The sequence below is a fragment of the Hemicordylus capensis genome, chromosome 11, assembly GCF_027244095.1.
Source record: "Hemicordylus capensis ecotype Gifberg chromosome 11, rHemCap1.1.pri, whole genome shotgun sequence".
Classification (NCBI taxonomy): domain Eukaryota; kingdom Metazoa; phylum Chordata; class Lepidosauria; order Squamata; family Cordylidae; genus Hemicordylus; species Hemicordylus capensis.
Genome location: NC_069667.1, coordinates 13,945,590 through 13,962,443, shown reverse-complemented (window position 1 = coordinate 13,962,443; position 16,854 = coordinate 13,945,590). Strand labels below are relative to the sequence as shown.

The window sequence follows — 16,854 nt, the reverse complement described above, 5'->3', positions numbered from 1 at the left end:
GTATATGAAGTACCTAAACAATGTGACAGGTTGCAGAAAAGTGAAACAGGACAGGGCCCAGCTGCCAGGCTCCACAACTGTGTCAAACTCAAATCCCCACCCTCACCCCCGGTGAGAGATGTTGGAGTGGTCACTCATTCTTTCCCATGTCACCTCTTCTTAAGGGACCCCAAGGCTCGAAGAGTACCTTTTCTACCTCAGTTCCAGCACCCCAGTCCACAGCCTCTGCTGCCAGCAGTCAGCATCTCTCCCCTCCCAACTGTCTCTGCCTGGCCAGCTCCCATCCCCCCATAGAACAGAGCTGGGAGTTCCGGTGTCCATGGAGATGGAGAAATGCAAAAGATGCTCCAGAAGACAGTTGGCCAACTTCAGCCTTTCTGATCAGAAGTGAAGATGGCCTTCTGCCTCAGGGCTTTGGCTTTGGCCATTAAACAGCCCATTTCATATGTCTATGACCATGTCTTCAAGAAAATTGGAGTTTTAGCACAGAGACAGGTAAGGAGGGTCCCATTTTGCCAGGTGAACCCCGGGTGTTGGGTCAAAAGAGGTTTCTCCTGGTTTTTTGTTCAGTTGTTCTTTTCCTAAGATCATTTCATGCTGGACATCAGCCAGTCCTTTGGATGCCAAGCAGGTTGATCTGTGTCTAGTAAAGGGGCTGTGGCCGAAGAGTGGGAGGGGCTAATGCTAAATGGGCCAGGTCCATGGGCCAGGTCCAAGGGGAAAGAAACCGGTCTATTGGCTTAGCTGCAGGAGACAGTCTTAGAGGGGGTCTGAGATGGGGTTAGGGGCAAAGCCTTGAGTGGAACGAAAGGTTCTCTTGAGACTGTGAGACTTCACACAAGCTCATCAAGCTACAACTCCCAGGTCTCTTTGTGGGGAGCCATGATTGTTCAACTGCTATCAAAACCCAGTTGCTGATGCACATATAAGCAGGACCAGGACTACGATAGTTATGACTATGCCATCAGAGCAAAAGAAGATCCTCGCTGGATCAAGCCTTCGGCCCATCCAGTCCCGCACCCTGTTTCCCGCAGGGGCGCTCCAGATGTCTTGGGAAGCTGCCCCTCTCCTGCTGTTGCTCCCCTGCAACTGGTGTTCAGAGTCATGCTGCCTCTGAGCTCGGAGGGAGCCTGTAGCCATCAGGACTAGCGGCCATGGATACTAGCATTGCTGGTCATTGACCGTAATAGAGGTGTGACTGGTAATCAATAGGCATATTCTCCATCAATTTGTCTAAGCCCCACTTAAAGACATTCAAGCTGGTGGCCGTCATCACCTACTGTGACAGAGAATTCCACAAGTTGATAAGGCGCTGTGTGCAAAAGTACTTGCTTCGGTTGGCCCTAAATTTCCGGGCAATCGGTTTCATGGGAGAACCCCTGATTCTAGGGTTGTGAGAGAGGGAGACAATTTCTCTCTGTCCACTCAGCAGGTGGCTTTCCAAGGGATTATTTACCAGCTTGTTCAACCTGTGGACAGGATGCTGAGGTGTGGCCTCTGGATGCCAGCCAGGGGTCTGGGTGTGATTTCATCACTGTGCTGATGACCCTCAGGGGATGGGGGCTGTAGTTCAGTGCTGGAGCATATGCTTTGCATGCAGGAGCTCCCAGGTTCCATCTCTGTCATCTCCCAGTAGGGCTGGGAGAGACTCCTGTCTGGAAGCTTGGAGAGCGGCCGCTGCCAGTCAGTGTCAGCAACACTGAGCTAGATGGACCACTGGTCTGACTTGGAAGAAGGCAGCTTCCTATGTGGCTGTGTTCCCAGCTCTAGCTCTAGTGGCTGCATCTGGCACTTTCTAGGCTGTGGTAATCCTCTGTCTTAGGCCAGATATAGGAACCATCAGCGAAATACTCCCATGATCATTCCTGTAATGTACAGGTGAAACTCGGAAAATTAGAATATCGTGCAAAAGTCCATTAATTTCAGTAATGCAAATTAAAAGGTGAAACTGATATATGAGACAGACGCATTACATGCAAAGCGAGATAAGTCAAGCCTTAATTTGTTATAATTGTGATGATCATGGCGTACAGCTCATGAACACCCCAAATCCACAATCCCAGAAAATTAGAATATTACATGGAACCAAGAAGACAAGGATTGTAGAATAGAACAATATCGGACCTCTGAAAAGTATAAGCATGCATATGTATTCAGTACTTGGTTTGGGCCCCTTTTGCAGCAATTACTGCCTCAATGCAGCATGGCATGGATGCTATCAGCCTGTGGCACTGCTGAGGTGTTATGGAAGACCAGGATGCTTCATTAGCGGCCTTCAGCTCTTCTGCATTGTTTGGTCTCATGTCTCTCATCCTTCTCTTGGCAATGCCCCATAGATTCTCTATGGGGTCAGGTCAGGCGAGTTTGCTGGTCAATCAAGCACAGTACACTGTATACTTTTCGGAGGTCCGATATTGTTCTATTCTACAATCCTTGTCTTCTTGGTTCCATGTAATATTCCAATTTTCTGGGATTGTGGATTTGGGGTTTTCATGAGCTGTACGCCATGATCATCACAATTATAACAAATTAAGGCTTGACTTATCTCGCTTTGCATGTAATGCGTCTGTCTCATATATCAGTTTCACCTTTTAATTTGCACTACTGAAATTAATGGACTTTTGCACGATATTCTAATTTTCCGAGTTTCACCTGTAGCTGAGATTTCATAAGTGGGTCTGTGTCCTTTTCTTGATTTCTTTTAGAAGTTGACACAAAGTGAGGAAATGCAGGTTTGTGTTGGCCACTAATCAGCCTGTTCTTAACCTTCTCGCTACAGGACACTGAAACAAATTCCACAGAGGAAAGGAGTGTACTGAGGAGCTCGGTCTGCAGAATACTACAAGCAATGGAAGCCATTAGGGTAAGGTTTGGGAAACCCAGCCACTCCTAAGAGAAGAGGGGGAGGACCAAAAGAGCTTTAATGGAGGACACACTCAAGAGCTGCTCTCATGGCCATCCGCTTGGTAGGACAAGCTCCCAGACAGTCTCTGGAGCTGTACACCCTCCCAATCCCAGTCACATACGAATCAAAAACAAGATCCGAGGAGAGGGGGAGGAACCGGTGGGAGGTGGGCGCTGACCCTGGATAGTGTCATTCTAGCCAGGACCTTCATCCAACATATTACCAAAGTCATAGGAAATGCCTTCAAAGAACCGGGAAGAGTCCAGACCTCAAACCAGCAATCTTGACTCTTTTCCAAGCAGGGACCATTTTGGCAGAAACTCTTCAGTGTGAGAGTCATTTCCCACTGTGCTGACCTCTGCACAGTCCTGTGCTTTCTACAGTGCTGGGAGGGCCATTTCAGAGAAATGGAGCCCTCTCTAAAGAGCTCTCTGGGGAGGGCTGCACTTCCCAGCACTCTGAGCACCTTCCAAGGTGGTGCAGGGGCTCAAGGGGATTACTTTCCCTTAAGGGAGCACACGCAAACACACCGCCGGTCCTGCACAGATGGCAGCACTGTACTGTGGGAATGGTCATCCGCACATGGCACAGGGGGACTGTGCAGAGTATTTGGCTTTGGTGGAAGCTGCGCACAGTCCCACAGACACATGGCACATGGGGTGAATGGAGCCTGACGCTAAAGATGCTTCCTGACTGCCCCAGGAAGCTCTGAGGGGAAGCAAGATTCTGGCAGGACCTTGGATAGCTCTGGCAGGGACCCTTGAACTGGAGGGGGAGACCAGAGCAGGGCAGACATTGCTTCGGCAATGTGGACAAGCGCACTGCAGGCTTAGATGTCTTGCAGGCTAATTAGGGTGGCTGGCTAGCATAACAGTTTTGCACTTGTGCAGCCTCTTTCCAGCAGCGCTCTCTGCTGCTGCTCTGGATGTCAGAGCAGAACATGAATAAGTGCATTTTCGGTCCTCCAGGTACCGAGCCTGAGCGTTGGCCAAAAGAATCTCCCTGTTGCGTGCTGAGACCTATACTCGTACGCAAGTCATTCCTGTGCATACCCTGTGGAAGAGGGATGGGGATTGGAACCCGAGGGATGGACTGCATCCTCAGGCTATGGAGAGAGTGCTAGATCTGCCACCCATTCCACTTTGCCAGGGGTTTCAGTCAAGCGGAGCTACCTGGTTCTGAGCTGTGGGGACTTGACAGTTAAGGGACATGACAGTTAAAGGGACACGACAGTTAATCAGAAGAGAATCCCACCTCTCCTTTTCACCCTGGGGTGGGGGGTGCATCACAGCCAAAGCTGCACACAGGCCAAATAAACAATGTGTCAGGGTTAAGGCTAGACAGGCACATTGAGTTGGTGGGGACTGCCGCTGAAGAACACTGGCACAGGCAGACGAGCAAGATTCTGGCAGGAAGATCAGGACCTTGGATAGCTCTGGAGAGGGACAATTGCACTGGGTGGGAAACACCAGCGCAGGCTCGACTTTGCTTCAGAAAAAGGCTTCAATCTCTTGCTGGCTAGCACAAGAGCTTTGCACTTATGCAGCATCCTTCTAGTAGCGCTCTGCTGCTGCTCTGGATGTCAGCCGCCATCTGAGGAAATGCATTTTTGGTCCTCGGGTTACTGAGACTGTGCTGAATCTTTCTGTCTCAGATCCAAGAGCCTCAGGTCGCCCCAGGAATGGGTGCATCTTGCCGTGGGAGTCAACATCGCCCTAAGGAACCTGTCCGCCACATGCCGACACCTATCCGCGTATGTTTTATGCAAGTCTTAAGTTCCCTATGGAAGAGGGCTGGGGCTTGGACCCAAGGGGTGGACTGCATTCCCGGGCCATGTAGGGAGTGCTAGATCTTTCCCCCATTTCACTTGTGCAAGGGGTTCCAGTGAAGCGGCAGCCATCTGGGTCTGAGCTGTCGGGATGTTCTAACACTGAGTCAGGAATAGGGCAAGACAGGCACAGTTACTCGGAAGAGATCTTTTCTCCTCCTCCTGCTCCCCCGCCCCGCTCCACTGCTGGGCATCATGACTATTCCAGTGCACATAAAGAAAAGAAACAGAAGGATGCTACAGAGAGAGGCACTGCCGTATCTGGCACTCTCCCTCTAGCATGCAGGGTTGAGTTGGCCACTAAATGGCCTATTGTTTACCCCCTCCTGACAGGTTACTGCAAAAAACGCCACAGATGGATGGTGCGGGCTCAGCACTTCGACCTACAGAATACTGCAGGAGATGGAAGCCGGGAAGGTAATGCTTGGGAAACACTGCCATTCCTAACAGAAGAGGAGAGTAGGGGTCTGCACCAAACTGGTGGGCCCAGTTTGATCTCCTTTACACAGTTTAATCTCCTTTACACAGAAATTTAATCTCCAGTTTAATCTCCTTTACACAGAAATCTCGCATTACTGTGAATAAATTACAAGGGTATAAACAATCTTGTACCACTTCATCCCAATGTGAAATCAATAGTAAAACTGATGCCCCAATATCTCTATAGAAATGATCCACCGAACAGATTGAGTGAGGTGAGGCAGGTGGAGGGATCAGATGGACATCAGGCTAAAATGGAGGGTGCTGGTTGGGGTTAGGTTAGCTGGTTAGCATCTTTACCCCTGCCCCCACTCTCTTAGTCACACCATGTGGATTCTCTAAGGCTGACCTCAGAAGGGTCTTGGCGCTTTTAAAAGTGGGGAGGGGGTTGGCGCCCCACCTGCTGCTTTTGTTGAGGTCCATAGCACAGCAGGAGCTCTCCTCATGCCTTTCTTCTCACTCTTGCATCCAGTATAGGCCAAGAGTGATGCCACCACCAAGATTGCGCCTAGCAGCATCACCCGCACCAAAGCGCCAGCCTGCACCCTCAGTTGCAGCCCTGCCCAGCACTGCGACCAAGAAGGCCCATGTTGCGGTAAGCACTGCCCCTCCAGCACTGTTGAGCCAAGACTGGACATAGCGCCCCATGTTTCAAGCAAATGTGTCCAGCTGTGGGTCCCAACTGTGCAGGAAAGACCATGTCCCTACACCTGACTTCGCTAGCTGGCCCCCATGTCTGCTGTCAGACGCAGGGGGCAGGGCCAGGGTGCCGCCGCCAGCCTCCCTCCATGCCTGCACTCAATGCTCTGCCGAAGCTGCATTTGGTAGGAGAGTGCTGCAGGAGGTACTCCCTCAGAAGTAGTCCCAGATGCTTCCCACCCAGGTTCATCAGCTGTGGCGTGGGCACAACAGTCGGCAGCAGCAAGCAAAACATTTTCTTTGATGGAAGATCTTGAATCCCATGGTCTTCTCAGAACTTCAGCCTGCTATCTGGTCTTTAGCACCCAGATGTCACCTTCTCATGTTTCTAATGAAAACATGTCTGTAACACTTCCAAAGACTTGGGCAGTATCCATGCCACAGACTGAAAGTGGTTTAATGAGCATCCTCCCTTTCCAGGGAATCTTGGGCATAGTTCGTTCTGTCTGTCTTGGGCATAGTTCGTTGGGCATAGTTCTGTCTGTCTGTCTGTCTGTCTCTCTCTCTGACAGACAGATAAACAGACAGACAGACACACACCCCTACCTCCATCTACATCACATCAGCCCACCGGAATAGCACTGCCTCAGGCAGCTCTAAGGGGGAGCAAGATTCAAGACCTTGGATAGCTCCAAGCAGGGACAGTTGAACTGGAGGGGGACACCAGAGCAGGCTAGACATTGCTTCAGCAATGTTGACAAGCCCACTGCAGGCTTTGATCTTTTTCTGGCTAGCTAGGGTGGCAGGCTAGTGCAAGAGTTTTGCGCTTGTGCAGCCTCCTTCCACCAGTGCTCTGCTGCTGCTCTGGATGTCAGCCACCAGCTGAGAAAAGGCATTTTCAACCCTCCAAGTACCAAGTCTGTGCTTAACCTTCTGTTACAGGTCCCAGAGACTTGCCTTCCCCCAGGACTGGGTGCTTCTCTTAACATATTTGAGCCAAAGGAACCCTCTGATCACATGCTGAGACCTTTCAGCATATGTTTTATGCAAGTCTAACATTAATTAAGGAAGAGGAATGAGGGTCGGAACCTGAGGGGGGTGGGGAAATGAGGAAATGCAGGTTTGAGTGGGGCACTAATTGGCTGTTTGTCAACCTTCTCGCTACAGGTCACGGGAGGGAAAGGCACAAAGGGATGGTGCGGGCTCAGCGGCTGCTCCTCTCGAGTTCTCCAAGCCCTGGAAGCCATGCAGGTAATGTATGGGAAACAGTGGAATTCCTAACTGAAGAAGGGGAAGGGTCAGACAAGCTCCCGGCCAGTCTTAGGAGCTGTGTGCCCTCTGGAGCCCCAGTCACGTACAAATCAGAAACTAGATCAGAGGAGAGGGAGAGGAACCCGTGGGAGGTGGGTGCCGACTCAGACAGGGTCATCCTACCCAGCACTTTCTCCCAGCATATGACCGAAGTAGGAGGAAATGCCTTCAGAGTCCCAGGAGGAATCCAGACCTCAAACCAGCTTTTTAAAAAAAAAATTAAAAAGAGATCCTTATTTAAAAACACCAGACACCATTACAATACATTTCTAAAAACCATCATTAAAAAGAAAGGGAAGAAGAGGCCCAAGCCGATGACTACAAAGCATTGAACACAGAATACTCTACGATGTCATTCTTGGTCATTCTTAAACAAATACATCTTTGCAAACATGAATGGATTGGGTTGTCCCCTCCTTACCATAATATTTATAGTTCAAAAATAAGAATAGATGCTGCTTGATCATAATACAAGATTGGGCTGGAATTACACCTTGAAAGAATAAGTCAGTTTTTGGGGTTGTTGCTAGATAACAGAGTTTGTTATCCCGATCCTCTAGGGATAACTCTCCCTCTTTCCAATGTCTGCCTATGATTAATCTAGTTGCTAGCAACATACAGGACAGTAAATCTTTAGATTTCAATGTCTCTAATTCTCCCCCCCAAAAAACAACTACTACTGCTACTACTAAGAGTGCCAAGAGGGGATCTGGCTGAATCTCTGAACAGTGACTTGTGCCATCTCTATAAAAACCAATTTCTAGAAATTCCCAACTCTTGGACAAGTCCACCCTAGTGATAGGAGGTCCCTGTCGCCTTACAATCATTGCTCCAGCATTTAGCAGACATTCTCTTTTTATTTTAATTTATTTATTTATTTATTTATTTATTTTTGCATTTTTATACCGCCCTTCGTTAAAAGATAGCCCCAAGGCGGTTTACAAACGTTAAAAACATACAATAAAAACACAATAAAAACATCATGCTAAGAGTATAAAAACATAAAAACAAGCATAAAACAATACAACAAATAAAAACACCCAGAAGCAGAAGTAAAAACGATTATGTAAAAGCCTGGGTAAAAAGCCAAGTCTTTACAAGCTTTCTAAAAGCCGTGATGGAGCCCGAGGAACAAATGGCCACTGGGAGAGCATTCCAGAGTCTGGGGGCAGCAACAGAGAAGGCCCTGTCCCGAGTGCACGACAACCGGGCCTCTCTCATTGTCGGCACCCGGAGCAGGGCCCCCTCAGATGTCCTCGTCAAGCGGGCAGCAACCCTTGGGAGCAGGCGGTCCCTCAAATACCCCAGGCCCAAACTGTTTAGGGCTTTAAAGGTCAAAACCAGCACCTTGAATTGGACCTGGAAACGAACTGGTAGCCAGTGCAGCTCTTTCAAAATGGGGGCTCTTTCAAAATCTTTGCAATGTGCAGCTCTTTCAAAATCTTTGCAATGTGCGCTAATCTCACCAGAGTCATGTACCATCTATGGACTATTTTAATATAATTTTTCTCGATTTGGGCTGAGACAGAATCTACAGATTTACGAGTCCTTTCTCTCCCCACTTTTCTTTCATGAAAACTCTTGCCAGATCCATCTCCCTGACAAGTTTCAGTCTGGTCAATGGTATTAATTCACATTTTAACAGAGTCGGATAGTGCTTGGATATTAAACCTTTTGCTTCATAGCCACTTTCTGTCACCAGCTTCTCAAACCTGGTCAGGTCTCTACCGGCCACAGATAGCATCTGGGGCAAAGACAGAAATGCCTTCAGTTGTATCAGCTGAAACCACAACCCACTCTGCTCTATAAAAAGTGATTGTATTGGATCGAGTGTCCTAAATTCACCTTTATGGTATCCACCTCTCAATCTCACTAACTGATTCTTTTTCTTCTGCCAATTATTTTTATAATTTAGGGAAGGAATGTTACTGGGTAAGTGGGGAATTAAGAGATGATAAACGAAATATCAATTTCTTCCAAATCATCAGTGTCCCTTTTTAAAAGGCCGGTTAGGGATTGAGTCCAGGGACTAACTATAATGTGAGCTTGATAACGCTAATACAATCTCTTCCCATTGGATACTTTTCGATCAGCTGGATCAAATATGACCATTGTAATGGATCAAATTTATGTATTTATTATTGTTAAATTTCTATACTGCCTTTCATTAAAAAAAAACCTTAAGGTGGTTCGCACAAAAGTTAAAACAAGGCTACAAAAATTACACTAATTAAAAAGCAGCTAGAAAAGAAAATACAGATGTGATTAAAAAACAAGATTAAAAAACAAAGATTAAAAGAATTAAAGAAGAAAAAACAAGCACAATATACTGTAGCCATAAAAGATACAAAGCAGCAGCAATAGGAACAATCGTATAAAAGCCTGGGTGAAAAGCCAAGATTTCACACGCTTTCTAAAAACTGTGATGGAGACTGAGGAGTGGATAGCATTCCAGAATCTGGGGGCAATGACTGAGAAAGCCCTGTACTGCGTGCACGACAGCCGAACCTCCCTCTTTGTCAGCACGGGGAGCAGATGACCTCATCAAGTGGGCAGCAACCTTGGGGAGCAGGAGGTCTTTCAGGTATCCAGGGCCCAAACCATTAAGGGCTTTAAAGGTCAAAAACAGCACCTTGGATTGGACCTGGAAACAAATTGGCAACCAGCGCAGCTATTTAAAAAATGGTGAGGTGTGATTCCAGTGGGCAGCTCCAGATAAAAAAGGAAAATAGGAAGCTGCCATATACTGAGGCGGGTCTCACAATGGGTGAGACCCACCTCCAGAGGGTTTGCGGGGAGAGCGGGCTCCAGTCTAACCTATCAGATCAATTCCACATTGCCTTCTGTCCTATAAACTGATATTCCTAGTAGCTGTCACCTCCGCCAGCAGAATGTTGGAGCTTGAGGCCCTATCTGTCAAAAAACACTTATGCATATTCTCACCAGACTCTTTCAGATAGATGCCGGAGCCTTCAATTTTTCACAGATCCCAGGACGTCCTCCTGTCTTCTTTCTGTCACAAACCTTCACATCCGTTGGAGCGTGCATGGCACAGCCCAGATGTCTGAGGATGCTTAAAGACCTACATCCAACATACTGAGCACTGCCGGTCTTCATGTGCCTTGTCCGTGTCGTATCTCCCTACTTCCATGGGCCAGAAGGCCTCAAAAGTTACTATTGCCAAGAGGATCAAAGCCTGCATATCATGTTGAAAATACCAAGGACCCTCTCCATTGCTCAGCTCATTCGACCAGGGCAAGGGCAGCAACTGTTGGCCTCTCACTCCCGTCAACAGCATCTCATAAACCTAATAAATAAACCATAAATATCACCTAAAACATTTCCTCAGAGGAGCCACGCTGTTTTTGCCAACTACCGTAGACTGATTCCTGACATGGAATCTCCACAACATTCTGGACACTACAAGGCCCTCCAGTCTAACCTATCAGCTCAATTCCACGAACCTATCAGATCAATTCCACAGATCAATTTTAAATATCATGTTGAAAATACCAACGCCTCTCCATAGCTCAGCTCATTTGACCAGGGCAGGGGCAGCAACGGCAGCCTCCTCTACAAACGCTCCCCTTTCCGAGATATATAAAGCAGCGATCTAATCTTATCGGTCTACTTTCACAAGACATTACAAGATGGACAGTCAATGCTCTGCCAAAGCTGCATTCGGTAGGAGAGTGCTATAGTCCGTACTCCCTCAGCAGTAGTCCCAGGTGCTCATCAGCTGTGGCATGTCCCACAAAACGTCCTCCTTCGCAGCAGGGAACTGGGCTATGGTCACTTACAGTGATGGCTTCTTGCTGCTCCTGGATATGAGGCTATCCCGGCCCACCCACTTGGGCAGTCCAAGTCTACTGCAGGGACTGCCTTCTGTTCCTTCACATTGATTCTAAATGGATATTTCCTCTTCTCCCGACTTGCCTGTACAGAACTGGGGCGGGTGGGGTGGATATCCTTCCCAGGCCTGTTGAATCCTTCGAAGCTAATTTGCATAGTCCTGCCTCTGGAGCAGCAGAGATGTCCTCATATCCAGCAGTAGGAAGGATCCTTCATGGCAAGTAACCAATCTTTCGTGCCTTAGCTGGTGAATTGCAGTTTGTTCCTCCAGGGTCGAGAGAAAACACATCTGGCAGGTGGAGGGATCAGATGGACATCAGACTGAAAACTGAGGGTGCTGTTTAGCGTCCTTTGGGGAAGCAATACTGGGAACATTTTGGAGATGATGTTGATTATGATGAATTTCATGCATATACCTCATTCCATCTTGGCTAGTGAATGGCTCTTTTGTTCCACCAGGGACCAAAGGAAAAGGCTCTGCACCCACAAGTCGTCATTAACAAAAATAGGAAAGAAGGCCGCTTCCAGATATTAAAGTGCCTCCGGAAGTTGGATGAGGTGAGGCAATCAGAAGCACACAGACCCGACATGGAGAACCCAGTTCTCTGGGACAAGCTTTCCCCTGAGCTAAGCTTCTTTACTGAAGTATGTGGGTTATCTAGGGCAGAAACGAGGGGGGTCTTGGCCTGGGTGCTGTTGCAATTGGGGCTGGGCAGGTGTAGATTGGTGTCCCCCGGCCCGTCCTCTCCCAGTCCCAGCTGAAAAGCCCGACGTCCACCTCTTGAGCAGCCCTTGCCTCCACTGTCTCAGCTGAGAAGCGGGAGAAAAGGAGCTCTTTGCAGCTTGTCTGCTGCTTCCATTGCGGGCCAGGAGAACAAGCATGAGAGAAGGCGAGCAGGGCAAGTGGCTGAGGGGCCTTGGGGCTGGGCAGGGGGCAATGGGAAGTCACGTGAGGTGCCTCTGGGAGGCTCCTCCAGGCAGTGGGGCCCCTAGACAACTGTCTCCCCTTGCCCGATCGTTGTTACGCGTGTGCCCCCGCCCCGTCCTCTCTCAGGCCCAGCTGAAGAGCCCCACGTCCACCTCTTGAGCAGCCCTTGCCTCCACTGTCTCTGCCCCTTGCCATCACTGCAGCCCCCCCGGCGCTCCCCATGATGTGGAAAGCTCTGCCCCTCCAGCACTGGTGAGCCTAGTCTAGGTAGACTACTAGCAGCTTCTCCTTGACCAAGCTGACGTGGCCTTCCCCATGGATCAGATGGACCTCAGGCGGAAAAGGGAGGGTGCTGCTTAGCGTTTTCTCCACCCCACTCTCTTAGTCAAACCATGTGGGCGCTATAAGGCATATCCCAGATGAGAACAACTGGCCCGATCCATCCCCAGCACAGCATCCATCCAGTGGCAGTTGCTGGGGTGTATCTTATTTATTTATATTTATCTTACATTTTACATCCCGCACTTCTTCCAAGAAGCCCAGAGTGGTGTTTCTTATGTTTCTGTTTTAGATTGTGATCCCTTTGGGGACAAGGGACCATCTTTCTTTATATCTGTGTAAACCCCCTGTAGAAACTTTTGTTGAAAAGGGGTCTATTAATATCCATCGTATTCTTATTTGTAAGTCATGCCACATGTTTTGGAGGCCCAGGATGCAGCAGGCACCCTCCTCACGCCTTTCTTCCTCTTCTTGAATCCAGGAGACTCCGCAGAGCCCAGCTCTGCCAACCACCCCCAGACTATCAACACCACCACAGCCCCTGCCTCCACCTCCATCAGCTCCAGTCCTGCAAAGCACTGCAGGCTCCCTCAAGAGCACCGGAGATGTGGTAAGCACTGCCCCTCCAACACTGCCTAGCATAGACTGGAAGTAGCGCCCCATGTTTCAAGTGGATGTGGCCATCCACAGCCCACCCCCACCCCCCACTCATGCCAGGAAAGCCCAAAGCTCAGTGGTAGACTGGCTGCCTTCTCTGCAGCCGGTCCGAGCTTCCATCCCTGGAAAAGGGCAGAATCCTGTCCAGTCTCTCACAGGGACCCATGAGGGCTGGACGTCCTGCTGCCTTCTTTCTGTCCCAAACCTTCACATGCGTTGGAGCGTGCATGGCACAGCCCAGATGTCCGAGGATGCTTAAAGACCTACATCCAACACACTGAGCACTGCCGGTCTTCATGGGCCTTGTCCGTGTCGTATCTCCCAACTTCCATGGGCCAGAAGGCCTCAAAAGTTACTATTGCCAAGAGGATCAAAGCCTGCATATCATGTTGAAAATATCAAGGCCTCTCCATTGCTCAGCTCATTCGACCAGGGCAAGGGCAGCAACTGTTGGCCTCTCACTCCCGTCAAGAGCATCTCATAAACCTAATAAATAAACCATAAATCTCACCTAAAACGTTTCCTCAGAGGAGCCACGCTGTTTTTGCCACCTACCGTAGACTGATTCCTGACATGGAATCTCCACAACATTCTGGACACTACAAGGCCCTCCAGTCTAACCTATCAGCAAAATTCCACAGATCAATTTTAAATATCATGTTGAAAATACCAACGCCTCTCCATAGCTCAGCTCATTTGACCAGGGCAGGGGCAGCAACGGCTGCCTCCTCTACAAACGCTCCCCTTTCCGAGATATATAAAGCAGCGATCTAATCTTACCGGTCTACTTTCACAAGACATTACAAGATGGACAGTCAATGCTCTGCCGAAGCTGCATTCGGTAGGACAGTGCTACAGTCCGTACTCCCTCAGCAGTAGTCCCAGATGTTTCCCACCCGGGCTCATCAGCTGTGGCATGTCCCACAAAACATCCTCCTTCGCAGCAGGGAACGGGGCATTGGTCACTTACAGTGAAGGCTTCCTGCTGCTCCTGGATATGAGGCTATCCCGGCCCACCCACTTGGGCAGTCCAAGTCTACTGCAGGGACTGCCTTCTGTTCCTTCACATTGTTTCTAAATGGATATTTCCTCTTCTCCCGACTTGCCTGTACAGAACTGGGGCGGGTGGGGTGGGTATCCTTCCCAGGCCTGTTTAATCCTTCGAAGCTAATTTGCATAGTCCTGCCTCTGGAGCAGCAGAGATGTCCTCATATCCAGCAGTAGGAAGGATCCTTCATGGCAAGTAACCAATCTTTCGTGCCTTAGCTGGCGAATTGCAGTTTGTTCCTCCAGGGTCGAGAGAAAACACATCTGGCAGGTGGAGGGATCAGATGGACATCAGACTGAAAACTGAGGGTGCTGTTTAGCGTCCTTTGGGGAAGCGATACTGGGAACATGTTGGAGATGATGTTGATTATGATGAATTTCATGCATATACCTCATTCCATCTTGGCTAGTGAATGGCTCTTTTGTTCCACCAGCGACCAAAGGAAAAGGCTCTACACCCACAAGTCGTCATTAACAACAATAGGAAAGAAGGCCGTTTCCAGATATTAAAGTGCCTCCGGAAGTTGGATGAGGTGAGGAAATCGGAAGCACACAGACCCGACATGGAGAACCCAGTTCTCTGGGACAGGCTTTCCCCTGAGCTAAGCTTCTTTGCTGAAGTATGTGGGTTATCTAGGGCAGAAACGAGGGGGGTCTTGGCCTGGGTGCTGTTGCAATTGGGGCTGGGCAGGTGTAGATTGGTGTCCCCCGGCCCGTCCTCTCCCAGCCCCAGCTGAAAAGCCCCACGTCCACCTCTTGAGCAGCCCTTGCCTCCACTGTCTCAGCTGAGAAGCGGGAGAAAAGGAGCTCTTTGCAGCTTGTCTACTGCTTCCATTGTGGGCCAGGAGAACAAGCAGGAGAGAAGGCGAGCAGAGCAAGTGGCTGAGGGGCCTTGGGGCTGGGCAGGGGGCAATGGGAAGTCACGTGAGGTGCCTCTGGGAGGCTCCTCCAGGCAGTGGGGCCCCTAGACAACTGTCTCCCCTTGCCCGATCGTTGTTACGCGTGTGCCCCCGCCCCGTCCTATCCCAGGCCCAGCTGATAAGCCCCATGTCCATCTCTTGAGCAGCCCTTGCCTCCACTGTCTCTGCCCCTTGCCATCACTGCAGCCCCCCCTGGCGCTCCCCATGATGTGGGAAGCTCTGCCCCTCCAGCACTGGTGAGCCTAGTCTAGGTAGACTACTAGCAGCTTCTCCTTGACCAAGCTGACGTGGCCTTCCCCATGGATCAGATGGACCTCAGGCGGAAAAGGGAGGGTGCTGCTTAGCGTTTTCTCCACCCCACTCTCTTAGTCAAACCATGTGGGCGCTATAAGGCATATCCCAGATGAGAACAACTGGCCCGATCCATCCCCAGCACAGCATCCCTCCAGTGGCAGTTGCTGGGATGTATCTTATTTATTTATATTTATTTTACATTTTACATCCCGCACTTCTTCCAAGAAGCCCAGAGTGGTGTTTCTTATGTTTCTGTTTTAGATTGTGATCCCTTTGGGGACAAGGGACCATCTTTCTTTATATCTGTGTAAACCCCCTGTGGAACCTTTTGTTGAAAAGGGGTCTATAAATATCCATTGGATTCTTATTTGTAAGTCATGCCACATGTTTTGGAGGCCCAGGATGCAGCAGGCACCCTCCTCACGCCTTTCTTCCTCTTCTTGAATCCAGGAGACTCCGCAGAGGCCAGGTCTGCCAACCAGCCCCAGACAATCAACAACACCACAGCCCCTGCCGGCTCCTCCATCAGTTCCTGTCCCATCCAGCACTGCAGGCTCCTTCGAGAGCCCTGGATATGTGGTAAGCACTGCCCCTCCAGCACTGCCAGCCTAGACTGGAAGTAGCGCCCCATGTTTCAAGTGAATGTGGCCATCCACAGCCCCCCACCCACCCCACACTCATGCCGAAAGCCCAAAGCTCAGTGGTAGACTGGCTGCGTTCTCTGCAGCAGGTCCGAGTTTACATCCCTGGAAAAGGGGAGAATCCTGTCCAGTCTCTCACAGGGACCCATGAGGGCTTATGTGCTGTTTGGAAGGACGTCCTCCTGCCTTCTTTCTGTCCCAAACCTTCACATCCGTTGGAGCGTGCGTGGCACAGCCCAGATGTCCGAGGATGTTTTAAGACCTACATCCAACACACTGAGCACTGCCGGTCTTCATGTGCCTTGTCCGTGTCTTATCTCCCTACTTCCATGGGCCAGAAGGCCTCAAAAGTTACTATTGCCAAGAGGATCAAAGCCTGCATAACATGTTGAAAATACCAAGGCCTCTCCATAGCTCAGCTCATTCGACCAGGGCAAGGGCAGCAACTGTTGGCCTCTCACTCCCGTCAAGAGCATCCCATAAACCTAATAAATAAACCATAAATCTCACCTAAAAAGTTTCCTCAGAGGAGCCACGCAGTTTTTGCCACCTACCGTAGACTGATTCCTGACATGGAATCTCCACAACATTCTGGACACTACAAGGCCCTCCAGTCTAACCTATCAGCTCAATTCCACAGATCAATTTTAAATATCATGTTGAAAATACCAACGCCTCTCCATAGCTCAGCTCATTTGACCAGGGCAGGGGCAGCAACGGCTGCCTCCTCTACAAACGCTCCCCTTTCCGAGATATATAAAGCAGCGATCTAATCTTACCGGTCTACTTTCACAAGACATTACAAGATGGACAGTCAATGCTCTGCCGAAGCTGCATTCGGTAGGACAGTGCAACAGTAGGTACTCCCTCAGCAGTAGTCCCAGATGTTTCCCACCCGGGCTCATCAGCTGTGGCATGTCCCACAAAACGTCCTCCTTCACAGCTGGGAACGGGGCATTGGTCACTTACAGTGATGGCTTCTTGCTGCTCCTGGATATGAGGCTATCCCGGCCCACCCACTTGGGCAGTCCAAGTCTACTGCAGGGACTGCCTTCTGTTCCTTCACATTGTTT

The 16,854-nt window shown here is 49.6% G+C and overlaps 1 protein-coding gene across 5 annotated transcripts in view; it reads left to right on the top strand.

The window, feature by feature from the left end:
• Positions 1 to 373: 373 nt before the first annotated feature.
• The window catches only part of LOC128335750 (proteoglycan 4-like), a 41,378-nt gene continuing 24,897 nt past the window's right edge, over positions 374 to 16,854 (top strand). For all 5 annotated transcript variants that reach the window (XM_053274481.1, XM_053274480.1, XM_053274482.1 and 2 more), the window contains exons 1-10: positions 374 to 495; positions 2,780 to 2,863; positions 4,560 to 4,658; positions 5,067 to 5,150; positions 5,686 to 5,808; positions 7,020 to 7,103; positions 11,475 to 11,573; positions 12,704 to 12,832; positions 14,361 to 14,459; positions 15,591 to 15,719. In XM_053274481.1, coding sequence (XP_053130456.1) covers positions 394 to 495; positions 2,780 to 2,863; positions 4,560 to 4,658; positions 5,067 to 5,150; positions 5,686 to 5,808; positions 7,020 to 7,103; positions 11,475 to 11,573; positions 12,704 to 12,832; positions 14,361 to 14,459; positions 15,591 to 15,719 — 1,032 coding nt within the window. In that variant the 5' untranslated portion in view covers positions 374 to 393. The remainder of the gene's footprint in view (positions 496 to 2,779; positions 2,864 to 4,559; positions 4,659 to 5,066; positions 5,151 to 5,685; positions 5,809 to 7,019; positions 7,104 to 11,474; positions 11,574 to 12,703; positions 12,833 to 14,360; positions 14,460 to 15,590; positions 15,720 to 16,854) is intronic.